A 20,818-nucleotide genomic window follows, 5' to 3' on the forward strand; every position below is an offset into this window, starting at 1 on the left:
GACAGACCCCCGTGCCGGGGACAGACCCCCGTGCCGGGGCCGGGCAGCGGCAGGGCCGGCCCCGGCTCAGCCTGGAACGCGCTGCGGTCAGCGCTGCCGGAGCCGCGACGTGAGAAACGCGTCCGGCGTCTCAGCTATTTCCCGTGCGCAGCCGGCGGGGCTGTGCTGAGGGAGCACATTCCTCGGGCGAGGCCGCGAGGGTGAAAGGAGCCCTGTTCTCCGGCCGGGGCGGCTCCCGCCGCGGCTGCCCAGGACTGTGCGTCTTTCATCTAAAAATAACAGGCAGGGCCGAGGGCTGGGGAGCCCCGTCACGGGCAGGGCCTGGCGGGCGGACACATTCCTCCGCTGAGGCTGCGCCGGACACAGCCCTGCCTGCAGCCCTGCCTGTGCTCCTGCCTGCAGCCCTGCCTGTGCTCCTGCCTGCAGCCCTGCCTGTGCTCCTGCCTGCAGCCCTGCCTGTGCTCCTGCCTGCAGCCCTGCCTGTGCTCCTGCCTGCAGCCCTGCCTGTGCTCCTGCCTGTGCTCCTGCCTGCAGCCCTGCCTGTGCTCCTGCCTGTGCTCCTGCCTGCAGCCCTGCCTGTGCTCCTGCCTGCAGCCCTGCCTGTGCTCCTGCCTGTGCTCCTGCCTGTGCTCCTGCCTGCAGCCCTGGCCGGAGGGGCGCGGGGGCTCCTCCAGGACCGTGAGGAGTGCCCGGAGCGCCTCCTTCCAGCGGCGGCTGCAGGCACCAGCCGCAGAGCGCAGGGAGGGCCCGGCTGCTGCGTGGGAGCAGCGCCGCAGCACGGGGACACGGGGCTGGGGGGACGTGGGGCTGGGGGAGGAACACGGCGCTGGGGGCAACACAAGCAGCAGCGAAGCAGGAGCACGGCCCTGTCCCAGCTCGCACATCCGTCCTCCCGCACGTCAGAGCCAGCGAGACGCTCTCGGCCGCCTCCGAGCCCACGGGCTCCCTTTCAGCACGGCCAGAGCTGCTGCGTGGGTGCAGATGGGGGTTCAGAGCTCAGACACACGGTGCTGGGGTCGCTACAAAAGTGCTTTATTTGAGTTCAGGGGGAACGGTTGTACCACGAGTCCACCCCGGCACCGGGCCAGGCCCCTCTGCCTGCCCCTTCCAGCCCCTCAGTCTGTCCCTGACCGCCAGACACGTCCTGCGCCCTCGGCTCTGGCGGCACCGCCGGCCCGCGTGGCAGCGCCGCTACTCCGTCACCTCGGGGACGACGCTCACCAGCAGCGTGTCGTAGCCGCGCCGCACCAGCAAGGCCAGGCTCTGCTGCGTCCGCACGGCCTCATACACGTCCTCCGCGCGCCGCGACGGCTGCCCGTTGATCTCCAGCACCACGTCGCCCGCCTTCAGCCCTGCCCTGTGGGGACAGCGGTGACAGGAGCGCACAGCGGGCAGGGGGACGCTCGGCTCCGTCTCTCTGGCAGGAAGGAGCACCGGGCACCAGCACAGGCTCAAGCTGCTGCGCCAGGCAGCCCTGCCGCCCCGGCACCTGGCCCGGGCAGCGTCAGCGCTGGTTCCTGCCGCAGACTGGTCCCAGCCCTGCTGCTCCGCAGCTGAACACGTCCCACCCCGCGCAGCCGCTCCCTCGCAGCACCCGAGGCGCGGCAGCACTTACTGATGGGCCGGGGAGCCGATGATCACCCTGTGGATCAGCACCCCGTGCGCCACGTCGGGGAAGCTGGGGTCACGCAGCTTCAGCTCCGCCAGGATGCTGCAGGGACAGTCACCGTCAGGCAGGGCTGGGAGGCGGGCGGGGCGGCAGGAGCAGCGGCAGACCCGGCGCCCGAACCCACCGCGCTCCCGGCAAAAACCGGAGACAAAAGTCCTGACCGCGCCAGGGAGAGCGGGGAACGGCAGAGTGGCTGCCAGCTGGCGACGCACGGCCCGGCCCAGCGCCCGCGCCGGATCCCAGTGCCTGCGCCGGATCCCAGCGCCATGGCTGGATCCCAGCGCCATGGCTGGATCCCAGCAGGATGTCCCCAGAACAGCGCTCCTGCCCCAAACACCGCGCTCCTGCCCCCAAACACCGCGCTCCTGCCCCAAACACCGCCCCAGCTCTGATGGGATGCTGAGGAGCTCATACCAAACACTGAGCTTCTCCCCCTGCCTGTGTGAGGGCCAGTTTCTGACCCTCCAAACCAGCGTGCTCAGGCAGCGTAAGCACTGATTCCGAGCCGAGCAACCCCGTGCTGGGAGATGTTCCAAGTGCCCGGGCACAATCGGGCCCTGCAGCCAGACGGTTCCGCAGGAGCAGCTGCCCGAGCCCGCACCGGCCGCGCTGGAGCTGGACCCGCGCCCGGGAGACACGTCCCGAGTGTTCCTGCTGCTTCCCCAACAGCAGCCTGGCCGGTGAGGAGGAGGTTGGGATCCCACATCCTGCGGGTTTTGCCAATTACCAGCACCATCTGCCGGGCACACGGACGTCTGCCGGGCAGGCCAGCAGTGCCGAGGGTGCTCCTCCGCACCCCATGGCCCAAATCCCAGGAGGCACAGAGAGCTTCCGCCCTTCCCTTGTGCCCCTGAGACTGCCCGTGGTGTCCAGAGGTGCCCCCACACCCAACCGGCACGCGGGAGCCTCGGAGCTGTCGCGAGGGCACGGCACAGCCCCAAAGGGCGTTTCTGCCGAGCACGGGGCACCCACCACCCCCGCGGCACGCGGAGCCCCAGCGGAGGGCGAAGGTCTCCGGGAAGAGCCAGAGCTGCTCCCAGGGCTGAGCGCAGGCCGCGCGGCTCCAGCGCTCACTGCGCACCGGGGCTGCTGGTGGACGTTGAGGCCACGAGGGTGAGGAGCCTCAGACCCGCAGGAACTCACGCCCCGCCGCTCGCCAGCGCCGTGCGGCGGCACACGACGGCTCCGGCGGCACACGACGGCTCCGGCGGCACACGACGGCTCCGGTGGCACACGACGGCTCCGGCCTTCCTCCCCGCGCCAGCCGCCCCGCCTGCGGCAAACCTGCCCCTTCCCGTGCGACAGCCCCGCGCCCTGCCCCCGTTCCTGCGCCACAGCGATTCGCCAGGTACCTCCTCCCACAGAGAACAGCCTGCCCAGCTGCTTCATCGCAACTTTCGGTTGGCACCTTCTCTATTAATTACACAACGCTTCTGGTGGCTTTTCACTCACGCTGCTGTCAGGGCTCCCGATCGAACTCCTCCCAGTGACCGACACAGGCTGACCTGGCACTCTGAGGGTCGGTCCGGGGACCTGTGATCTGCTGTTTATCTACAGGTTCTGCCACAGCTGCAGAAACTGCCCAGCTTCTAATTTAGCCCTGACACAAGCACAACGAGATGCGCGAGCGGACGCTCCAGCAGTGCAGACACCCCCCAGCGCGGGCGCGCTGGCCGGTTTGGAAGCCCCGCCAGCAGCCCCGCCGCGCGGGCCCCGCACACGTACCTCGGCGTGAGCGTCAGCATCATCACCCCGATGTAGCGGCGCTTTGCCTCTGTGCTGCCGAACCAGGAGCCTGTCGGACAGACGGACGTCAAGTGACAGCGCCGAAACAGACGCGCGCTCCCCAAAGCCCACGCACCTCGCGGCAGACGGGGGGTCACCCCGAGCCCCTGCCAACAGCTTATTTGTGTTCCTTTGGCCAGGTGCAGCTTTACAGATACTGCAGACTCTGTTTTCTTGGTGTGAGCTGTCATTTTATGACTGAGAACATTACTCCATGGTGTCAATGTGACAACCAGTTAGCAAGAGTCTGCATTAAATAAACTATCACAAACACAAAGGAACAAAAAGAAGCAACGTTCGACGCGACTAAATTAACTGCCTGTCCTTCACAACGCAGCTGAGCCCAGTCCCTGCGCTCCACCAGCACACACAGCGCTGAGCACCCCAGGTTCTGGGTCATCCTCTCCCTTGTGAGCACGGACACGCGGTTCGCTGATCTCCCACAGCCGACATCTAATGAACAGCAGCAATGGGCCCAAAGAACCGGTCCCCACTCACACCTAAAGCGCGAGCTCCTTGGGACGCTTTGTAAATCTGTATCGCAGCAGGTGCCCCCAGGCCTGTCCTCGCTGTCCTGCAGCAGGGACCCGCAGCACAGCGTCCCCACGGCAGGGACCCGCAGCACAGCGTCCCCACAGCAGGGACCCGCAGCACAGCGTCCGGCGACAGGGACCCGCAGCACAGCGTCCCCACAGCAGGGACCCGCAGCACAGCGTCCCCACGGCAGGGACCCGCAGCACAGCGTCCCCGCGGCAGGGACCCGCAGCACAGCATCCCCACGGCAGGGACCCACACAGCGTCCCCGCGGCAGGGACCCGCAGCACAGCGTCCCCACAGCAGGGACCCGCAGCACAGCGTCCGGCGACAGGGACCCGCAGCACAGCGTCCCCACGGCAGGGACCCGCAGCACAGCGTCCCCGCGGCAGGGACCCGCAGCACAGCGTCCGGCGGCAGGGACCCGCAGCACAGCGTCCCCACGGCAGGGACCCGCAGCACAGCGTCCGGCGGCAGGGACCCGCAGCACAGCGTCCCCACGGCAGGGACCCGCAGCACAGCGTCCGGCGACAGGGACCCGCAGCACAGCGTCCCCACGGCAGGGACCCGCAGCACAGCGTCCCCGCGGCAGGGACCCGCAGCACAGCATCCCCACGGCAGGGACCCGCAGCACAGCGTCCCCGCGGCAGGGACCCGCAGCACAGCGTCCCCACAGCAGGGACCCGCAGCACAGCGTCCGGCGGCAGGGACCCGCAGCACAGCGTCCGGCGGCAGGGACCCGCAGCACAGCGTCCCCACGGCACGGGGACTCCGCGCCGGGGGAGACCTCCTCCCCCCCACGCCCTTTCTGCTGCTCTGCCAGCCCCTCTTAGAAGGGGCCGGAGCTCAGCTGTGCCAGAGCCTTCCTCTCCACGCTCCTCCCGCTTCCATCCTCCATCCTCCTCCTCCCTGCGCCCCCGGCCCACGCAGGGGCACCCAGCTCACCCTTGCGCTGCTCCTCCTTCTGCAGGAACGCACGCAGCCGGTCGGAGGGGATGGCAAAGGAGATGCCTGACGTCACCTTCATGGTGTTGACCCCAATCACTTCACCGTCCTGCCGGTGAAAGGCGCCACGCTACCGCCTGCGCTGGGGTGGAGGGGGAACCGCCGTCCCTGCTCCAACCCCCGCGGCTGAACCACAGTCCCCCCAGGCAGGGACCCCCGCCACAGCCCCAACAGCTCAGGGTCCCCAGAACAGACACTGCACACGGCCCCCGCCCCAGGCTGACCCCGACTCTCCCCAGCAGCTGCGGCACTGACGGGGGCTCCCGCCGAGGGACACCCCCGGCCCTGGCTGGGGAGGGGCACAGGACTCACCAGGTTGACGAGGGGGCCCCCGGAGTTCCCAAACTGTAGCGAGGAGAGAGCAGTGAACAGGCTGTGAAAGCCACATCCCGGCACAGCCGGAGCCGCGCGGGGACAGAGCCCGGAGAACGGGCCGGGCAACGCAGCCAGCGCCGGGGAGACCGGCCCGGATCTCCATCTCCCTGCGCTCCAGGTCCAGCCGCCTCCCCCGATCTCACAGCACCCGCGGCCCTTCCCCAGCTGCCCCCTCCCCACCGCGCCGGGACGAGGGGCCGCCCGCGGGCCGCGCTCACGTCGATGGCGGCGTCGGTCTGGATGTACTCCATGTCGGAGGCGGCCAGGCCCAGCTCCCGGCTGCCGCGCTGGGCCGAGCTGACGATGCCGGAGGTGATGGTGTTCTGCAGGGCGAAGGGGCTGCCCATGGCCACCACGAACTCGCCCTGCCGCACCTCGCAGGAGCGCCCGAGGGGCAGCGTGGGCAGCGGGTGCTGCGAGGGAGCAGGGCGGTGAGCGCACGGCGGGGAGCGCAGGGAGCGCCTCCCCAGCCCCGGCGCGAACCTTCGCCTTGATCTTGATGGTGGCGATGTCCGCGACCTGGTCCACGTCCTGCACCGCGGCGTCGTACTGCTCGCCGCTGGCCAGCTTCACCCGCACGCGCCGCCGGTTCGCCACCACGTGCGCGTTGGTCACGATGAGCCCGTCCGGAGACACCAGGAAGCCCGAGCCATTGGAGATGGGCACGTCACGGCCCGAAAAGGGATGTCTGCGAGGGGGGCACGTGTCAGGGAGGGGCGGCAGGGGCCCGAGGGGGCGGGGGCGGGCGGGGGCCAGGCGCATGGGGTGGCCCGCACGCCTCAAGGCGGGGACAGCGAGGACGTCTAGCAGCAGCAGCAGCACGGGGAGGCTCCGCTGCCCCCGAGTCTGCAGCGGGGAACCACAGCAAGGTCCGCAGCCCGCACACAACGCGCAGGCTGGGTCCCGCGGGGACGGGGCGGGGGGCGCAGGAGCAGGGCGGTGGGTCAGAGCGCCGTGACCTGCCCGGACACGCTGCCCTGGCCGCACAGCGGCGATGGGCACGTCTTGGGACAGCCAGAGGGACGCTCGGAGAACAGGGCCTGGTCCCCGCAGGGCACATCAGTCACCCCGACCTCTGCAGGACGGCCTGGTGCTGAGCGGGGCACAGGACCGCCCTGCGCTCCTCCCAGCTCCCGGTGTCCCCAGGCAGAGCCCATAGGAACGCAGCGTCACGCAGAGGAAGGTCACGGGAGGGGACGCTGAAGACAGCGGGACGCGCACGATCCACAGCACCGGACAGGATTCACACGAGGGGGCGGCCGATGTCCCTGCTCAGGTGTCACAGCAGGGAAGGGTGACGGGAACAGGGCAAGCGTTACACCAGCCTGCAACGCTGCCACGGACGAGGGTCCTGAACGCTGCACGTGAGTCACCTTCATCCCCCTTGCTGGGAAACGTGTGGAGCAAATGCTCCCAAAAACGCTTCCCAGCACACACGACGGGGACAGGGAGCAGCCAGGACAGACGTACGGCCGCACGCCGTGCTCAGCCAGCCTGGCTGTGCCGGCACCGGGCGGGCAGCGGACACGGCTGCCCCGGGGAGACCTCCCGGGCTGCTCCTCGGGCACCTGCAGCCACGGGGGACACCTGGGGCCACGGGGGACACCTGGGGCCACGGGGGACACCTGGGGCCACGGGGGACACCTGCCAGCCATGGGGGACACCTGGGGCCACAGGGGACACCTGCCAGCCATGGGGGACACCTGCCAGCCATGGGGGACACCGACCAGCCATAGCGGACACCGACCAGCCATAGGGGACACGTGCCACCGGGACAGCCCAGGACAGCGCGGGACAGCCCGGGACAGCGCGGGACAGCGCGGGACAGCGCGGCACAGCCCGGGACAGCCTGGCACAGCCCGGCACAGCCCGGCACAGCCCGGGACAGCGTGGGACAGCCCGGCACAGCCCGGGACAGCGTGGGACAGCCCGGGACAGCGCGGGACAGCCCGGCACAGCCCGGGACAGCGCGGGACAGCCCGGGACAGCGCGGCACAGCCCGGGACAGCGCGGCACAGCCCGGGACAGCGCAGGACAGCCCGGGACAGCGCGGGACAGCGCGGCACAGCCCGGGACAGCGCAGGACAGCCCGGGACAGCCCGGGACAGCCTGGCACAGCCCGGCACAGCCCGGGACAGCGCGGCACAGCGCGGGACAGCGCAGGACAGCCCGGGACAGCGCGGCACAGCCCGGGACAGCGCAGGACAGCCCGGGACAGCCCGGGACAGCCCGGCACAGCCCGGGACAGCGCGGGACAGCCCGGCACAGCCCGGGACAGCCCGGCACAGCCCGGGACAGCCCGGCACAGCCCGGGACAGCGCAGGACAGCCCGGGACAGCCCGGGACAGCCCGGCACAGCCCGGCACAGCCCGGGACAGCGCGGGACGGCGCGGGACAGCCCGGCACAGCCCGGGACAGCCCGGGACAGCCCGGGACAGCGCGGCACAGCCCGGGACAGCGCAGGACAGCCCGGGACAGCGCGGCACAGCCCGGGACAGCGCAGGACAGCCCGGGACAGCCCGGGACAGCCCGGCACAGCCCGGGACAGCGCGGGACAGCCCGGCACAGCCCGGGACAGCCCGGCACAGCCCGGGACAGCCCGGCACAGCCCGGGACAGCGCAGGACAGCCCGGGACAGCCCGGGACAGCCCGGCACAGCCCGGCACAGCCCGGGACAGCGCGGGACGGCGCGGGACAGCCCGGCACAGCCCGGGACAGCCCGGCACAGCCCGGGACAGCCCGGCACAGCCCGGGACAGCGCAGGACAGCCCGGGACAGCCCGGGACAGCCCGGCACAGCCCGGCACAGCCCGGCACAGCGCGGGACGGCGCGGGACAGCCCGGCACAGCCCGGGACAGCGCGGCGGCAGGGTGTGCCAGGCTGGACACACGGGACAATCGCCGGCTCTGGAGCGCGGGAGCGGATCCGCGGCCGTGCTCTGGGACAGGACGGGGCTGCCGGGGGCGGCTGTGCCGAACCGCCCGGACGCGGCCGCAGCGAGTCCCTGCGGCGGAGGCGGCTCGGGCGGCGGGCACGGGACCCGCCCTTCTCAGCGGGTCCGGAGCGGCCGGGACGGGCCGAGCGGCACCGCCCGCGGGGCTGCGGCCGCCGCTGCCCGTACCTGCCCACGATCTCCACGTAGACCAGCGCCGGCGCCGTCTTCTCCACCACGTCGGCGATGAAGTTGAAGGCGGCGCGGGGCGAGGAGGGCGGCGGAGCGGGCACGGCGGCGCGCAGGGCGGGCAGGGCGGGCAGCGGAGACCGCCGGGCCTCGCTGCCCCGGAACCATAGCAGCACCAGCGCCGCCGCCCCGGCGCCCAGCGCCGCCGCCAGCGCCCGGGCCCCGGTTGAGGGAGGGGGCGGGGGGGGCGGCGCTGAGGCCCCGGCGGAGGGAGCGGGAGGAGCGGGAGGAGCCGGCGGCGCTAGGACCCCGGGGGCCCCGCGCAGCGCCCGGCACCAGCGCCCCGCGCGCGGGACCCACGCCCCACGCGCCAGGGCCGCCATGCTGCTGCGGTGCGGGGCACGCTGGGAGCCGAGCCCCGCCGGGAGGCGTGTCCGCGCCGCGGGGCACGCTGGGAGCCGAGCCCCGCCGGGAGCCGCAGCGCGGCGGCCAGCGGGGCGGGGTGGGCCGGGCAGAGCGTGCGGCGGAAGCAGCTCGTCGGGGTCGCCGGGATCGCCGGGCCCGCCAGCCCCGCCCCGCTGCCGGGGCCCGCGGCCAGAGGGCGGGAGCCGGGGGAGGCGCGGTGCACGCCGGGGAGGCGCTCCCAGGCTGCCCCGCGCGGGCGGGCGCGCGGCCGCGGGAAGATGGCGGCGGGCGCGGGGCGGCGCTGAGGCCGCGGCGCGGCGGGGATGGAGCCTGCGGGCCCGGGCCCCGAGCGGCTCTTCGACTCGCACCGGTGAGCGGCGGTGTCCCTGGGGAGGCCCCGGGGCCCGCTGGGGGAGGGCCGGGGTGTCCGGGGGCCGGTGTCTCGCTGGGCCCCGCGGGCAGCCCGGGCTCCGGCCGCCCCGTTTGTCGCGGCCCCCTCAGCCTGCTCTGCTCCTCGGCCCCGCAGGTTCCCGACCGACGGGTTCCTGCTGCTGGCCCTGCTGCTGTACGCGCCCGTGGGGCTGTGCCTGCTCGTCCTGCGCCTCTTCATCGGCGCCCACGTCTTCCTGGTCAGCTGCACCCTGCCCGACAGCGTCCTGCGCCGGTGCGTGGGCCGGGGCCGGGGCCGGGGGGCGGGGGGCGGCCGGGGCCGGGGCGGGGGGCGGCCGGGGGCGGGGGGCGGCCGGGGCCGGGGGGCGGGGGGCGGCCTCGGCCCGGGTCCTCAGCCGCGGGCGGCTCTTGGGGCGGCGCACCGGGGCTCTGCCCTCGGGACTCCTTGCCCGGGCCCCAGGAGCGCGTTCCGAGGCCGGAGCCGGTAGCTGCCTCCCGGACGCTCAAAGGCTGGTCGGAGGCGCCGGGGTCAGCCGAGTGTCCCGCTAAGAAACCACGTGCGGCCGCCGCCCGCGTTCTGTGCTGCAGCTCCAGCGCTGCGAGCAGCCCCAGCAGCCGCCTCCAGCCCCTCCTGTCCCGCACCCGCCGCATCCTTGCCCGCTGCCCCCGCCGCTCACGTGGACTCTGTTCCGGCTGTGAACACCAGCGGCGGCTCGGGCTGCGGGGCCTGAGGAGATCGCGTTCCTGCCCTCTCAGGTTCGTTGTACGTGTGATGTGCTCGGTGCTGGGCTTGTTTGTGCGGCAAAGCGACCCCCGGCTTCGCGACTCCAGCGCGCGCGTGTACATCGCCAACCACGTGACGCAGTTCGACCACAACGTCGTCAGCCTTCTGACCTCGTGTAGCACGGTGGGTGACGCGGGGCCCGCGGCAGCTCTGCCAGCAGCTCTCTCCGGACAGAGCTCCTCCGGAGCGGGGGCGCTGCCGTGATCTTCAGTTCTTATTTGTGAGCCCAGGATTGCACAAGCCTTGAGTTTTTTCCGTGGTTCGGTGCTGTGTTCTTGGGCTGTGCACGAGAAAACGAAACAGGGCGGGGAGGGACAGGGAGCGTTACCACGGCTGCTGGCGTTACGGAAAGAGAGCGGACAGACCCTGGAGCTGTGTCAGCAGGTCTGCTGCGGGGCTTTCCTGCAGCACCGGGAGCCGCGGCTGCGGGGACCGGCGGGGCTTGGGTTGCGCTGGTGGTTGTGCAACGTGCCCTGTGGTCTTGTGCAATCCCTCCTGCGGAGCTCCCGAGGCAACAGGCTCTGAACGCGCCTGGGCGCGAGCGGGCTGGTCCGCATCCCGAGCGGCAGATTTGCTCCTCACCCGGAGAAAAGTCTCTTGACAGAGGCGTGTCCTCTGCCCGGCTGTCGAGAGCCGCGAGGGAGAACGTGGGGCAACGTGGGTGTCGCCCAGGGCGCTGGGGTTTGATTTCTCTGGCAGACAGAATCAGTCTGGACTGAAGACTGGGCGTTGAACCTTGGGGAACTGGGGCCAGAGCAGCTGCCGAGGCCCCGGAGCGGAACAGGGTGCGTTCCTGCCTGACTGTTCTCCCCGCAGCCCGCGCTGAACGCTGCCCCCGGCTTCCTCTGCTGGTCGCGGGGGTTCCTGGAGCTGGGAGCCGGCAGCCGAGCGGAGCTGGTGCATTCTCTGAAGGCGTACTCGTCCCACGGGGCCAACCCCCCGCTGCTGCTCTTCCCAGAGGAGGCGGCCACCAACGGCCGGGCTGGCCTGCTGCGCTTCAGGTACCGCGAACGGGTGCCGTGGGGCCGTGCTCGCGTGGCGTTGGCTTTGGGGTCCCTCACGGCTGAATTCTCCCTTTCCAGCTCCTGGCCATTCTCCCTGGCAGACGTGGTGCAGCCCGTGGCCCTGCATGTCCAGAGGCCCCTGGTCACTGTGGTGAGTGGGGGCTCGGGGTGGGGGGTTCCTGGGCACGTGTGCTGTGGGGGGTTCCTGGGCACCTGTGCTGCGGGGGGTTCCTGGGCACCTGTGCTGCGGGGGGTTCCTGGGCACCTGTGCTGCGGGGGGTTCCTGGGCACGTGTGCTGCGGGGGGTTCCTGGGCACCTGTGCTGCGGGGGGTTCCTGGGGACGTGTGCTGCGGGGGGGCCGGCCGTGCCCGTAGTTCTGCTGCTGCCCGTGGTAGCTCAGCCTGGCCTCGCGTCCAGGCTGCTCTTCAGTGCCTTTCCCAGGGACCTTCTCCTGGGTCCAGATGTTCTAGTCACTCGGGCGGTTTCGGTAGGTGTTTTAGCGGCTTGGCTGTCTCGCAGTGCCGTCTGGCTCCCGTGTCTGCAGTACCTCTGTCTCATCTCTGTGAGCTCCCCCCGTTTAAGGTGCTTCAGCAGCGGGTCCAGCCGCCCCGGTGCCCGGCCCGCTGCCCGCGGTCGCGCAGGGCTCTGGAGCAGGGTCTGGAACTCCAAACGCAGACACCTAACGTGATGCAACGTTAGTTTCAGAGAAGTGGCAAAGTTCATGAGCACGATACTGGTGCTGCTAAATAGATTGCGATAGAACTGTCCTCAGCTTATTTACAGAGTGAGATTTTGTCGAATTTCTTATTTCTTGACGGGATTTATGGATCTACTTGATTGCGTTTTATGTTGGTGTGACATTTTGGTTGACGGTCTCCTGTCCGTCTCTTTAGGACAGCGGGGCACAGTGGATGGATCTAAAGCCCCTTACCAGCAGGTCACGAACGTCGCTGCCCGCACTAACACACCAGCGTGCGGGTGTTCCCAGCGCGGCTGTCGGGGGTGCGTTCCGCCGGTGCTGCGGGTGACAGTACTGACGTCTCTGCTGGGAAAGTTCGCGTTGTTGACTACGAATCAGCCGGATTGTTGATTGTGACCCAGGGAACGGCCGTTACTTGTAGGTGTAACATGGTCTGTGGGAGCATACTGAGGAGTATCTGTCAGGGTGTGAGCTGGTGTGCGCAGTGCTGGAAACCACCGCGACACGGTGCTGGGTCCTGTCGCCCCGCGGCTCCGGGGCAGCAGCAGAGCTCAGGGCAGGGCCAGCGTGGTGCAGAATGCAGAGCAGCACCTCGAGGCACTCAGCTTGATCAGCGTATGGAAAGCGGCAGGGAGGTTGTTGCGGCAGCTGCTCGGTGTTGGAGACGGGGCTGAAGAGTGAAGAGTTGTTGCGTTTTTCCGACACAGCAGCAGTCCGCAGGCGGGGACCGTGTCTCAGGACTGCGTGCATTCAGGTTTCGGTTACGACACTGTTGTCCAACAGTGAGGATGCTTTACGCTTTTGAACGACGACCCCAGAGGAGTGGCAGAGCTGTCCTGTTCTGGACTGTTTGTTACAAATTTATCGTATTTTTATAGTTTTGGCTCCTCTGGGCAGTTCTGCGAGATGTGGCAGGGTGTGTAGTTGTCCGTGCATCCCTCATGAATGTCGGGGAGAGCCGTGAGCACACAAGTGCAGAGCGGCGTGGTCGCTGGTTTGGTCACGTGTTGGCTCAGGTTTTCCGCTCCCGGTGCTGAGCGGGACGTTTTGCCCCTGGAGCACGCGGGCTCCGCAGGTCCTGGTGGGTTTGTCCTGTAGCTGTGAACCAGCAGCAACGTCCAAGGGCTGAAGCTGGGATACTAACAGTGGCTCAGTCAGCACTTTACCCCAAGCTTCCTTGGACACTCACGTGATGTTTATCAGATACTGAGCAAACCGCCAAATTGGGGTTTAAGGATGAATTTTCTCTGGCTCCAGTTGGCTGGACCCTCAGCGGAGGCGGCTGCTCTGAGGCATGGGGCAGCGTGACTCAGGTCCGGCTGTTGACGTTACCGTAGGGCCCTTGGGCTTAGTCCCTCAGATCTGTTTATCCGGCAGATGAGGTTTCTCCACGTTGCCCGCGGTCGCCGGGCTGCTCTCCGGTACGGCCGCCCTTTCGCACCGCGGTACGACCCCGCTGGGAGCCGCGCTGCTGCGGGTCTGGGGGTGCTCTCGCTGGCTTGTGGCTGCGCGGTCGCTGCGGGATGAAAGCAGCCAGCGGCAGAAATCCCGGGAACGCCTCCATTCGGTGGCAAGTTCTTGAGAATCGTTGGAAAGCGTAGATGTGGGGGATCTCTGGAGAAGTCTTCAGCCTTCTGCTCGTGGTCAGACTGGACCTGAGGACGGTCCATCTGCTCGGGGCAGCGTCTGCGGAGGACGGAGAGCCCGTCGCCTTGGAGCTCTGCTGAGGGAAAAGGGTATCTAATAGTTTTTAGAAATAAGAAGAAAGTAATGAACTACAGCTTGTCTTTAGTGAATTGTCTTCAAAGAGAAGAGTAGTTTGAGATTTCACAGTGCAGCCTGTTTGGAAATGGAGAGAGAAAGTGTACGGGAGCTGAGGCATCATGTGGGCTGTTCCCATCAGAACGAGGGAGGATTGTTCATGATTCTAAGGAAGCGTTAGTAGGTCTGAAGACATTTTTGCTCCCTTCCAAAGGCACAGCCTGGTAGAGAGTGTGGGAATATTGAGGGAGATTCTGGCTGTCCCGGTGGGAGGAGCAGATGGCTGGGGCAGGGGAAGCTGTGACGCGCACCCTGCCAGGCACAGGCCAGCAGAGGTGCAGCTGTCCTGGCTGTCCGTGCTGTGGCTGTGCCGTGTTCCTCGGTGTCGGGTCTGTGCTCCCCCGCGTCTCTGTGCCCGCGCAGCTGCTGCCGCCGAGGCTGAGCCGTGTTCTGCCCGCTTCCCCCTGGAGCCCCGGCCAGCCCGTCCCCTTGCACTGTCACTACTCTCTCACTCTGCTCTCCTCCCCAGAGCGTCGCTGACTCCTCCTGGATCACAGAGCTGCTCTGGACCTTCTTTGCTCCCTTCACAGTTTATCAAGTAAGGTACTACCTCTCTTTCTCTCATTTGGGGCAGGGTTCAGGGTGGGCAGAGCGCCTGACGTGTTTGCTGTTACAGTAAGAGATATTTGGTGGGCGCTGACGCGCACCCCCGGTGTGGTATCTCAGCGTGGCTTTGCCCAGCGTGATTTGCCCGTGCAGGGTCCAGCTCCTGGACCGGCTTCTGAAGCGGGGGGGCTCCTGCGTTCTGTTGGTGAAGGAGAGGAGTCTCCCGGGGCTTTCGTGTCGGGTTTGCCGGGTGTGTTTTTGAGGCAGCTGCCCTGCTGCGGTTCAGCCCAGGGCTGCTGGTCCCGTGGGTGGTGCCCTGCAGCAGCTCTGTCCGTGTGTCCGGCCCTTCCCCGCGGGGGTGGCTCAGGCACCGGCCGGACCCGCCTGAGCCCGCCTGCTGGGGCAGCGCTGCGGCTCGGAGTCAGGCTGGGGGGGCGGGGTGTTTCCGTAAAGGAAACTCGTGCGTAGCCGGCACCAGCCGCATCTGCTCGAGTCCTGCTGGTCTGTTTTCTACTTTCATGTAAACAGCAGCATCTGCTCATTTGGGGCCTTTCTGGGAACCTCCTTTGGGAGACACTTTGCGTGTTACGCCCGGTGCCAGTAAAGACTCAGTCAGGGGTCCTGTGTGGGCCGTGCCTCGCGCTGGTGCTGAGGCTCGCCCCTCCTCGTGGGTGAGCAGGGAGGGCTGGGGGCCGCACGGTGCGGTGCCCCCGCGGGGCTGCTCCCCAGCAGCCCCCGGTGCTGCCAGCCCCGCGCTGTTGTCCCCATTCAGGTGGCTGCCGTCTGTCCCCAGACGAGCTGAAGAGCCGAGCGAGGATTTTGCGCTCCGAGTTCAGGAGGTAGGAGAACGGGGTGGGTGGGGGTCAGGACTGCTGCGATTTGGGATGGTCCCGGAGAGCGGGGAGGAGGACTTGCCAAGGGCGTTGCTGGACGAGTGTATCTATATGATGGGAACTCTGGCCCCTATTTATTGCCCCTTGTTTTTTCCATGGCCTGTTTGTGACCCCCCCATTTATCCTCCTGCCTGTTACCAAGGCTCTCCTTCCCCATCCAGTCCAAACCTCTCACTCCCTGTTCATAACACCACAAATCAAATAAAGCAATTGTTTCTCCACCTTTCCCTCATGTGCTGGCACTTCATAGCTCCTGTACCAAAGATCTCGTATCTGCCTGTCAGCCTGTTTTGGCAGGATGCTCTTGCCTACCCTGGTCCTTCATGTGCTCCAGGCAACGCTGAAATGCACCACTGAGGCCCTGCAGAAATCAGTTCCCCGTGCTCTCGCCCTCGCCGTGGCGCCACGCAGGCCTGCACCGCTGACACCCCGAGCGGGGCCACGCGTCCTGCGTGTCCTGTACATGTGGTTCTTTGCGTTTCTGCAGCTCCTGGCCGTGGAGCTGGGTGTGGTATCCACACGGCTCACCGCAGCAGACAAAGCTGAGCACATGAAGAGGCTGAGACACACGTCGCTGCTCCCCTTCGCCCCTGGTAGGTCCCTGGGTGGTGTCCTGGCTGCGGAACTGCTGCTTGGGCTTCGTGGCGCAGGCGCGGGGGAGAGGAGCAGCGCTTTCAGTCTCCGGGGAGCAGGGGCTGCCCGTGTGCTCTAGGCTGGGGCTGTCGCCGCCTGGGGGGAGGCAGCACCGCGAGTGCAGACACGTTGGTCCCGTGCAGGATGTCTGGCTTTGTCACACCGGTGCGTCCTGGAGGAGCGCAGCCGTTGCTGCTCGGAGGCCGCGCGCCTCCGGGCCGCCCCTGTGCCCACCGCTCTGCTCTTGCAGGCTCCAGCCAGCCCCTGGCCGCCCGGCCCCGGGGCCCCTCCGGCCGTGGCACTGCCGAGGACGTGCGGATCGCGGCGATGGCACAGCGGGTGAAGGAGGTGCTGCCCCACGTGCCTCTGGAGGTCATCGAGACAGACCTGGGTAAGCGACACTGGGGTGCGAGCAGGGACGCGGCGTCACCGTCCCTGCCAGGTCTGTGACACCTGAAGCAGAAACCGTGTCCTGCTGCGCAGGAGCAGCGAGGGCGTGGGTGTCCCACGCAGCAGCTTCCCCTCTGACAGATCCCCCTTGTCCCTGCAGCCCGCACCAGCTGTGTGGACACCACCATCGCCAACCTGCTGGAGGGCAGCGTGCCATTCTGCCCTGAGGGCGGCGAGGACAGCGCTGACCTGCCCGCCCCAGCCCCCTCCCCGCCCGCAGCCGCGGCCGGCACCCAGGGCTCCGTGGCAGCACCTGCCAAGGTACGGCTGGGGGTGGTGCCGCGGCCAGAGCACCGTGGCATGTGTGCAGGACTGGCCATGGTGTCGGGGGAACGAGCATTTTAACCTGGAGACCAAATTGCCAGCGGGGCCCTTGCAGAGCCAGCGGAGGTCCCCCGGCTGCGCGTCTCCTGACGGCTGTCGCGCTTTCTGTTCCAGCCAGCCCCAAAGCAGTTCGCGAAGTCCCCCGTGGAGCGGCACCTGTCCCTGCAGGAGCGGAAGCGAGCGCTGTATGACTACGCCAGGAGGTGAGCCCGCCTGCCCGGTGCCCCGTCCCCAGCAGAGCCCGGCTGTGCGCCGCGCCGGGGTCAGCCCCGCGCCGCCTCCTGCCCCTCCGCTCCGGGGAGCGGGCAGACGCGTGTCCGTCCCTCTCCTCGAGGCAGCGCTCTGGCTCCCGAGCTGCCACGGGGCTCGCGGTGCTGGGCCGCGCTGGGACAGCAGCTGTTCGCCAGGCGCAGGGCTCAGCAAAAAGCCTCGCGCGGCTCTGAGCGGTGGAGCCGTGGGGCGCGTGGAGGTTTGTGTGAGGTGGCTCTGACGCCCGGGACCGCTCGGTTTGCACTCTGCGGTTTGGCGGCAGGGACAGCGCGCTGGCCCCCGGTGCCGGTGGAGTTCCAGAGCGCAGGGAGCGAGCGGGACCGCGTGCCGGGTCTGGCGGGTCCGGCCCGGTGTCTGCGGCCTTTGTAGGAAAGATACAGGAATTGCACAGGAGTTTGGCGGGCAGCGCGGCGGGCGGGGCTCGCGGCGGACGGGCGGTGACGGCAGGGCGGCTGGTCCTGAGGGAACCGGGTGTCCCGGGGCCGCCGGGGGCTCCAGCCGCACACCGGTGCCGGTCCCGGACGCGCTGTGTCCCGGTGCCGGTCCCGGCCGCGCTGTGTCCCGGTGCCGGTGCCAGTTCTGGTCTCGGACGCGCTGTGTCCCCGTGCCGGTTCCGGTCCCTGACGCGCTGTGTCCCGGTTCCGGTGCCGGTCCCGGACATGCTGTGTCCCGGTTCCGGTCCCGGACGCGCTGTGTCCCGGTTCCGGTGCCGGTTCCGGTTCCGGACATGCTGTGTACCGGTGCCGGTTCCGGACGCACTGTGTCCCGGTTCCGGTTCCGGTCCCGGTCCCGGCCGCGCTGCGTCCCGGTTCCGGTTCCGGTCCCTGACGCGCTCTCTCCCCGCAGCCGGTTCGCCCAGAAGCTCCGTGCGGCGCGCGGCGGCCCCTGAGGCGCGGCGGGGAACCGGAAGCGCCCGAGCCCTGCGCGGCCGGGCGGGCGCCCCCTGGCGGCGGAAATAAACGGCGGCAGCGTCTGGCGCGGCTCGGCTCTGCAAGGGGGCGGGGGGGAGGGCGGGGCCACCGGGGCGGGGGGGCGGGGCAGCCGGCAGGGCGGGGCCGGTCCGTCTCCGTGCGGAGCCGCACGCGTCGCGGCTGCCGCCCGCTCGCGCGCCGCACGTAGGCGCCGCTTAAAGGGGCAACGCGGTGGGGCCGGCCCCTCCCGCGGCGGGGGGTGGGCGGCGGGCGGGCGCGGCCTCGGGGCGGTGCTGGCCGGGAACCCCGTGCGGGGCCGGCGTTCCCCTCGCTCCCGCCCGGCTGCGGACCCCGCGGGCCCCACTGGACGCGGCCGGTGCCCTTTTAAGACACGGGCTCCCGGTGCTGGTGGTTTTATTTACATGGGGGCTCGCGGGCGTCACGTGACTGGCTGAGCGCGGCGGCACCCGCGGGGCCATGGCGCGCGCCGGCGACGACGGTCCGTGGGGGGCGGGGGCGGGGGGGGGGCGGGGGTGGGGTGGGGGTCCCGGACGGGCCGGCACGACCCGGTGTCGGGGCCGGGGGAGCGCCGGGCGGGGGGGGGCCGGGGTCAGCGGGGGTCCTGGGTGGGCTGGCACGCCCCGGGGGTCCCGGGATGGCTGCACTGGGGATGCGGTTCCGTGGGGAGATGTGCGCGGGGGGGGCGGGGGCGGATTAACGGGGGTTCTGCGTGTGGGGCTGGGGGGCCGGGGAGCAGCCCTGGGCGCGCTGGGGGGCGGATGTCCCGGGTCAGGTCCCGGTGCTCCCGTGGTCCCGGGCAGCGGCGCCGGATGCAGCGGGAGGGCTCCAGCCGGGCTGGGCCCGGGAGGCCCCAGGGGCGGGGGGGTGGGCGCTGCGCCGGGCTGACGGCCCCCCAGGCTCCTGGGTGGAGCTGCGCTGTGGCCCAGCGCACCCGGAGCCCGAGCGGTTCTCCGCCTGCCACGCCGACGTGGAGCAGATGCTGCTGGAGGCCCAGCTGGAGCCGGACAGCGCTGACGGGTGAGCGCGAGGAGCCCGAGCACCTGCAGCCCTGCCCGCCGGGCGCTGCTGGGGCCGAGCGGCCCTGCGCGGCGCTCACGGCGCGTTGTGTTTGCAGGGCCCTGCTGGCGCTGGGCTCCCTGGCCTGGGAGGACGCCGGCGCCGGGCAGGAGAGCGAGCAGCCTGGGCAGGGCGAGCTGCCCCCTCCCTGCAGCCAGCTGCATCCCGGCTGGCCCCACGTGCAGCAGGTGAGGGCTGTCCCCGCCGCGCTCTGTCCCCGCCACGCTGTGTCCCCGCCGCGCTGTGTCCCCGCCGCGCTGTGTCCCCGCCACGCTGTGTCCCCGCCGCGCTGTGTCCCCGCCGCGCTGTGTCCCCGCCGCGCTGTGTCCCCGCCGCGCTGTGTCCCCGCCGCGCTCTGTCCCCGCCGCGCTGTGTCCCCGCCGCGCTCTGTCCCCGCCGCGCTCTGTCCCCGCCACGCTGGCCGTGCCACTGCCCTCACCTGCCCTGCGCCTCCTTCCAGCAGGACGTGCCGGAGGAAGCCGAACGGAGGGAGCAACACCTGCCAGCATCCCTGACCAGGACCTGTGCCCGCCGCCCACCGCGTTTGTCCCCAAAGTAAGGCCTGGGTCCCCTGCCAGCAGATCACAGCCTCACTGTCAGCCTTGTCACCCCTGTCCTGCTGTCCCCATGCCCTCCTGTGTGCTCTGCCCTCGCTCCTCCTGCCCCCTTAACCGTGCACTTTCCCCAGGGAGTTTGCCTTTGTGTGCTCCCCCCAGCCGGTGCTGTGGAGCCTGCAGGGAGGTGCAGTGGGGAGGAAGAAGAGACTTTTCAGTTCGGAGCTGCTGCTGCTCTTCATCCCCTCGCTGCTGCTCAGCCACCTGCTGACCCTGGGCCTGGGGTGAGTTTCCGAGGGGCGTGGCGGTGCTGCGGGGCGGCCCAGGCCAGGACTGGCGCCACGGTGCAGCAGGACGAGCCTGGTGCTGCCTGGGGTGTCGGGGGGCCTGGCCCCCACCCAGGGGGCTGTCCCCGTGGGGTCGGGGGAGCGTGTCTGGATGTGGATCCGTGGGTGCTGTTCTGCATCGCTGCTCCCCACAGCCACGGTCTTTCCTGTGGCTGCTGCCCTCTCCTGGCACTGCTGGCCCGCCGAGGCTGAGGTGCCTGTCCCTGCGTGGGTTCATGTCCCCGGGTGGGTGCCCGTCCCCACGCGGGTCGCTGTCCCTGTGTGGGTCACTGTCCCCGTGCGGGTCGCTGTCCCCACGCGGGTCGCTGTCCCCGGGTGGGTGCCTGTCCCCACGCGGGTCGCTGTCCCACGCGGGTCGCTGTCCCACGCGGGTCACTGTCCCACGCGGGTCGCTGTCCCCACGCGGGTCGCTGTCCCCGGGTGGGTCGCTGTCCCCGGGTGGGTGCCTGTCCCCACGCGGGTCGCTGTCCCCACGCGGGTCGCTGTCCCACGCGGGTCGCTGTCCCACGCGGGTCGCTGTCCCCACGCGGGTCGCTGTCCCACGCGGGTCGCTGTCCCCACGCGGGTCGCTGTCCCACGCGGGTCGCTGTCCCACGCGGGTCGCTGTCCCCACGCGGGTCGCTGTCCCACGCGGGTCGCTGTCCCCACGCGGGTCGCTGTCCCACGCGGGTCGCTGTCCCCACGCGGGTCGCTGTCCCACGCGGGCGCCTCACAGCCGCTCTCTCCGCCGCAGGATCTACATCGGGAAGCGGCTGGCGGCCTCCTCGGCAAACCCGCTGTGAAGAGCTGGGCTCAGCGAGGACGGGCGGCTCCGCTCTGTGTGGAGGGAACCCGGGCACCAGCGCAGCCCAGCTGCTCCCAGACTGCGTTGTGGCACAAGGCGGCATCTCCCTTGTCCCTTTTTAGTCCTGGTCTAGGGAGGTGACCCCCACGTAGACAGGTCCCGCTGATGGCGGCTCCCTGCCGCAGGCAGCCCCGCCCTCCCCAGCCCTCGGTTACGGGTCCAGGTTCCTTCTCTTTAGCACAAGACTGTAAATACGACTCCTGAGCCTGCAACGCCACGTGTGAATAAAGAGCCTGTGCCAGCTCGGCAGGCAGAGCAGCGTGTGGCAGCCACCGCCCCGGGCCCGGCACAGCCCGGCCGTGGCAGAGGAGCGCGCCCCGGGTGCCCGTGGGCTCTGCCTGCCCTGGGGTGCTGGGGCACGGTGCTGGGCGCTGC

At 70.0% G+C, this 20,818-nt stretch overlaps 2 protein-coding genes across 6 annotated transcripts; one reads left to right on the forward strand and one right to left on the reverse strand.

The window, feature by feature from the left end:
• Window positions 1-1,011: 1,011 nt before the first annotated feature.
• HTRA2 (HtrA serine peptidase 2) lies at window positions 1,012-8,961 on the reverse strand. Its single transcript, XM_065060073.1, has 8 exons — window positions 8,490-8,961; window positions 5,852-6,056; window positions 5,587-5,781; window positions 5,306-5,338; window positions 4,934-5,042; window positions 3,395-3,464; window positions 1,616-1,711; window positions 1,012-1,357 (listed from the first exon to the last, which is right to left on the reverse strand). Exons 1-8 carry the CDS (start codon window positions 8,870-8,872, stop codon window positions 1,192-1,194), a joined length of 1,257 nt encoding a protein of 418 aa, XP_064916145.1. The 5' UTR covers window positions 8,873-8,961; the 3' UTR covers window positions 1,012-1,191.
• Window positions 8,962-8,995: 34 nt separating this feature from the next.
• On the forward strand, window positions 8,996-20,692 carry AUP1 (AUP1 lipid droplet regulating VLDL assembly factor). 5 transcript variants are annotated; one of them, XM_065060062.1, is made up of 15 exons: window positions 8,996-9,264; window positions 9,421-9,558; window positions 10,041-10,191; window positions 10,885-11,069; window positions 11,151-11,223; window positions 14,064-14,137; window positions 14,913-14,979; window positions 15,368-15,626; window positions 15,917-16,057; window positions 16,217-16,377; window positions 16,555-16,643; window positions 18,757-18,886; window positions 19,159-19,253; window positions 19,387-19,536; window positions 20,333-20,692. In XM_065060062.1, exons 1-15 carry the CDS (start codon window positions 9,218-9,220, stop codon window positions 20,379-20,381), a joined length of 1,809 nt encoding a protein of 602 aa, XP_064916134.1. In that variant the 5' UTR covers window positions 8,996-9,217; the 3' UTR covers window positions 20,382-20,692. The 5 variants fall into 5 exon arrangements, with proteins under 5 accessions (XP_064916134.1, XP_064916136.1, XP_064916135.1 ...); XM_065060064.1 differs by having other exon boundaries at window positions 19,415-19,536; XM_065060063.1 differs by having other exon boundaries at window positions 19,162-19,253.
• Window positions 20,693-20,818: the final 126 nt, after the last annotated feature.

The sequence above is a fragment of the Columba livia genome, chromosome 4 (genome assembly GCF_036013475.1).
Source record: "Columba livia isolate bColLiv1 breed racing homer chromosome 4, bColLiv1.pat.W.v2, whole genome shotgun sequence".
In the NCBI taxonomy this organism is placed as follows: domain Eukaryota; kingdom Metazoa; phylum Chordata; class Aves; order Columbiformes; family Columbidae; genus Columba; species Columba livia.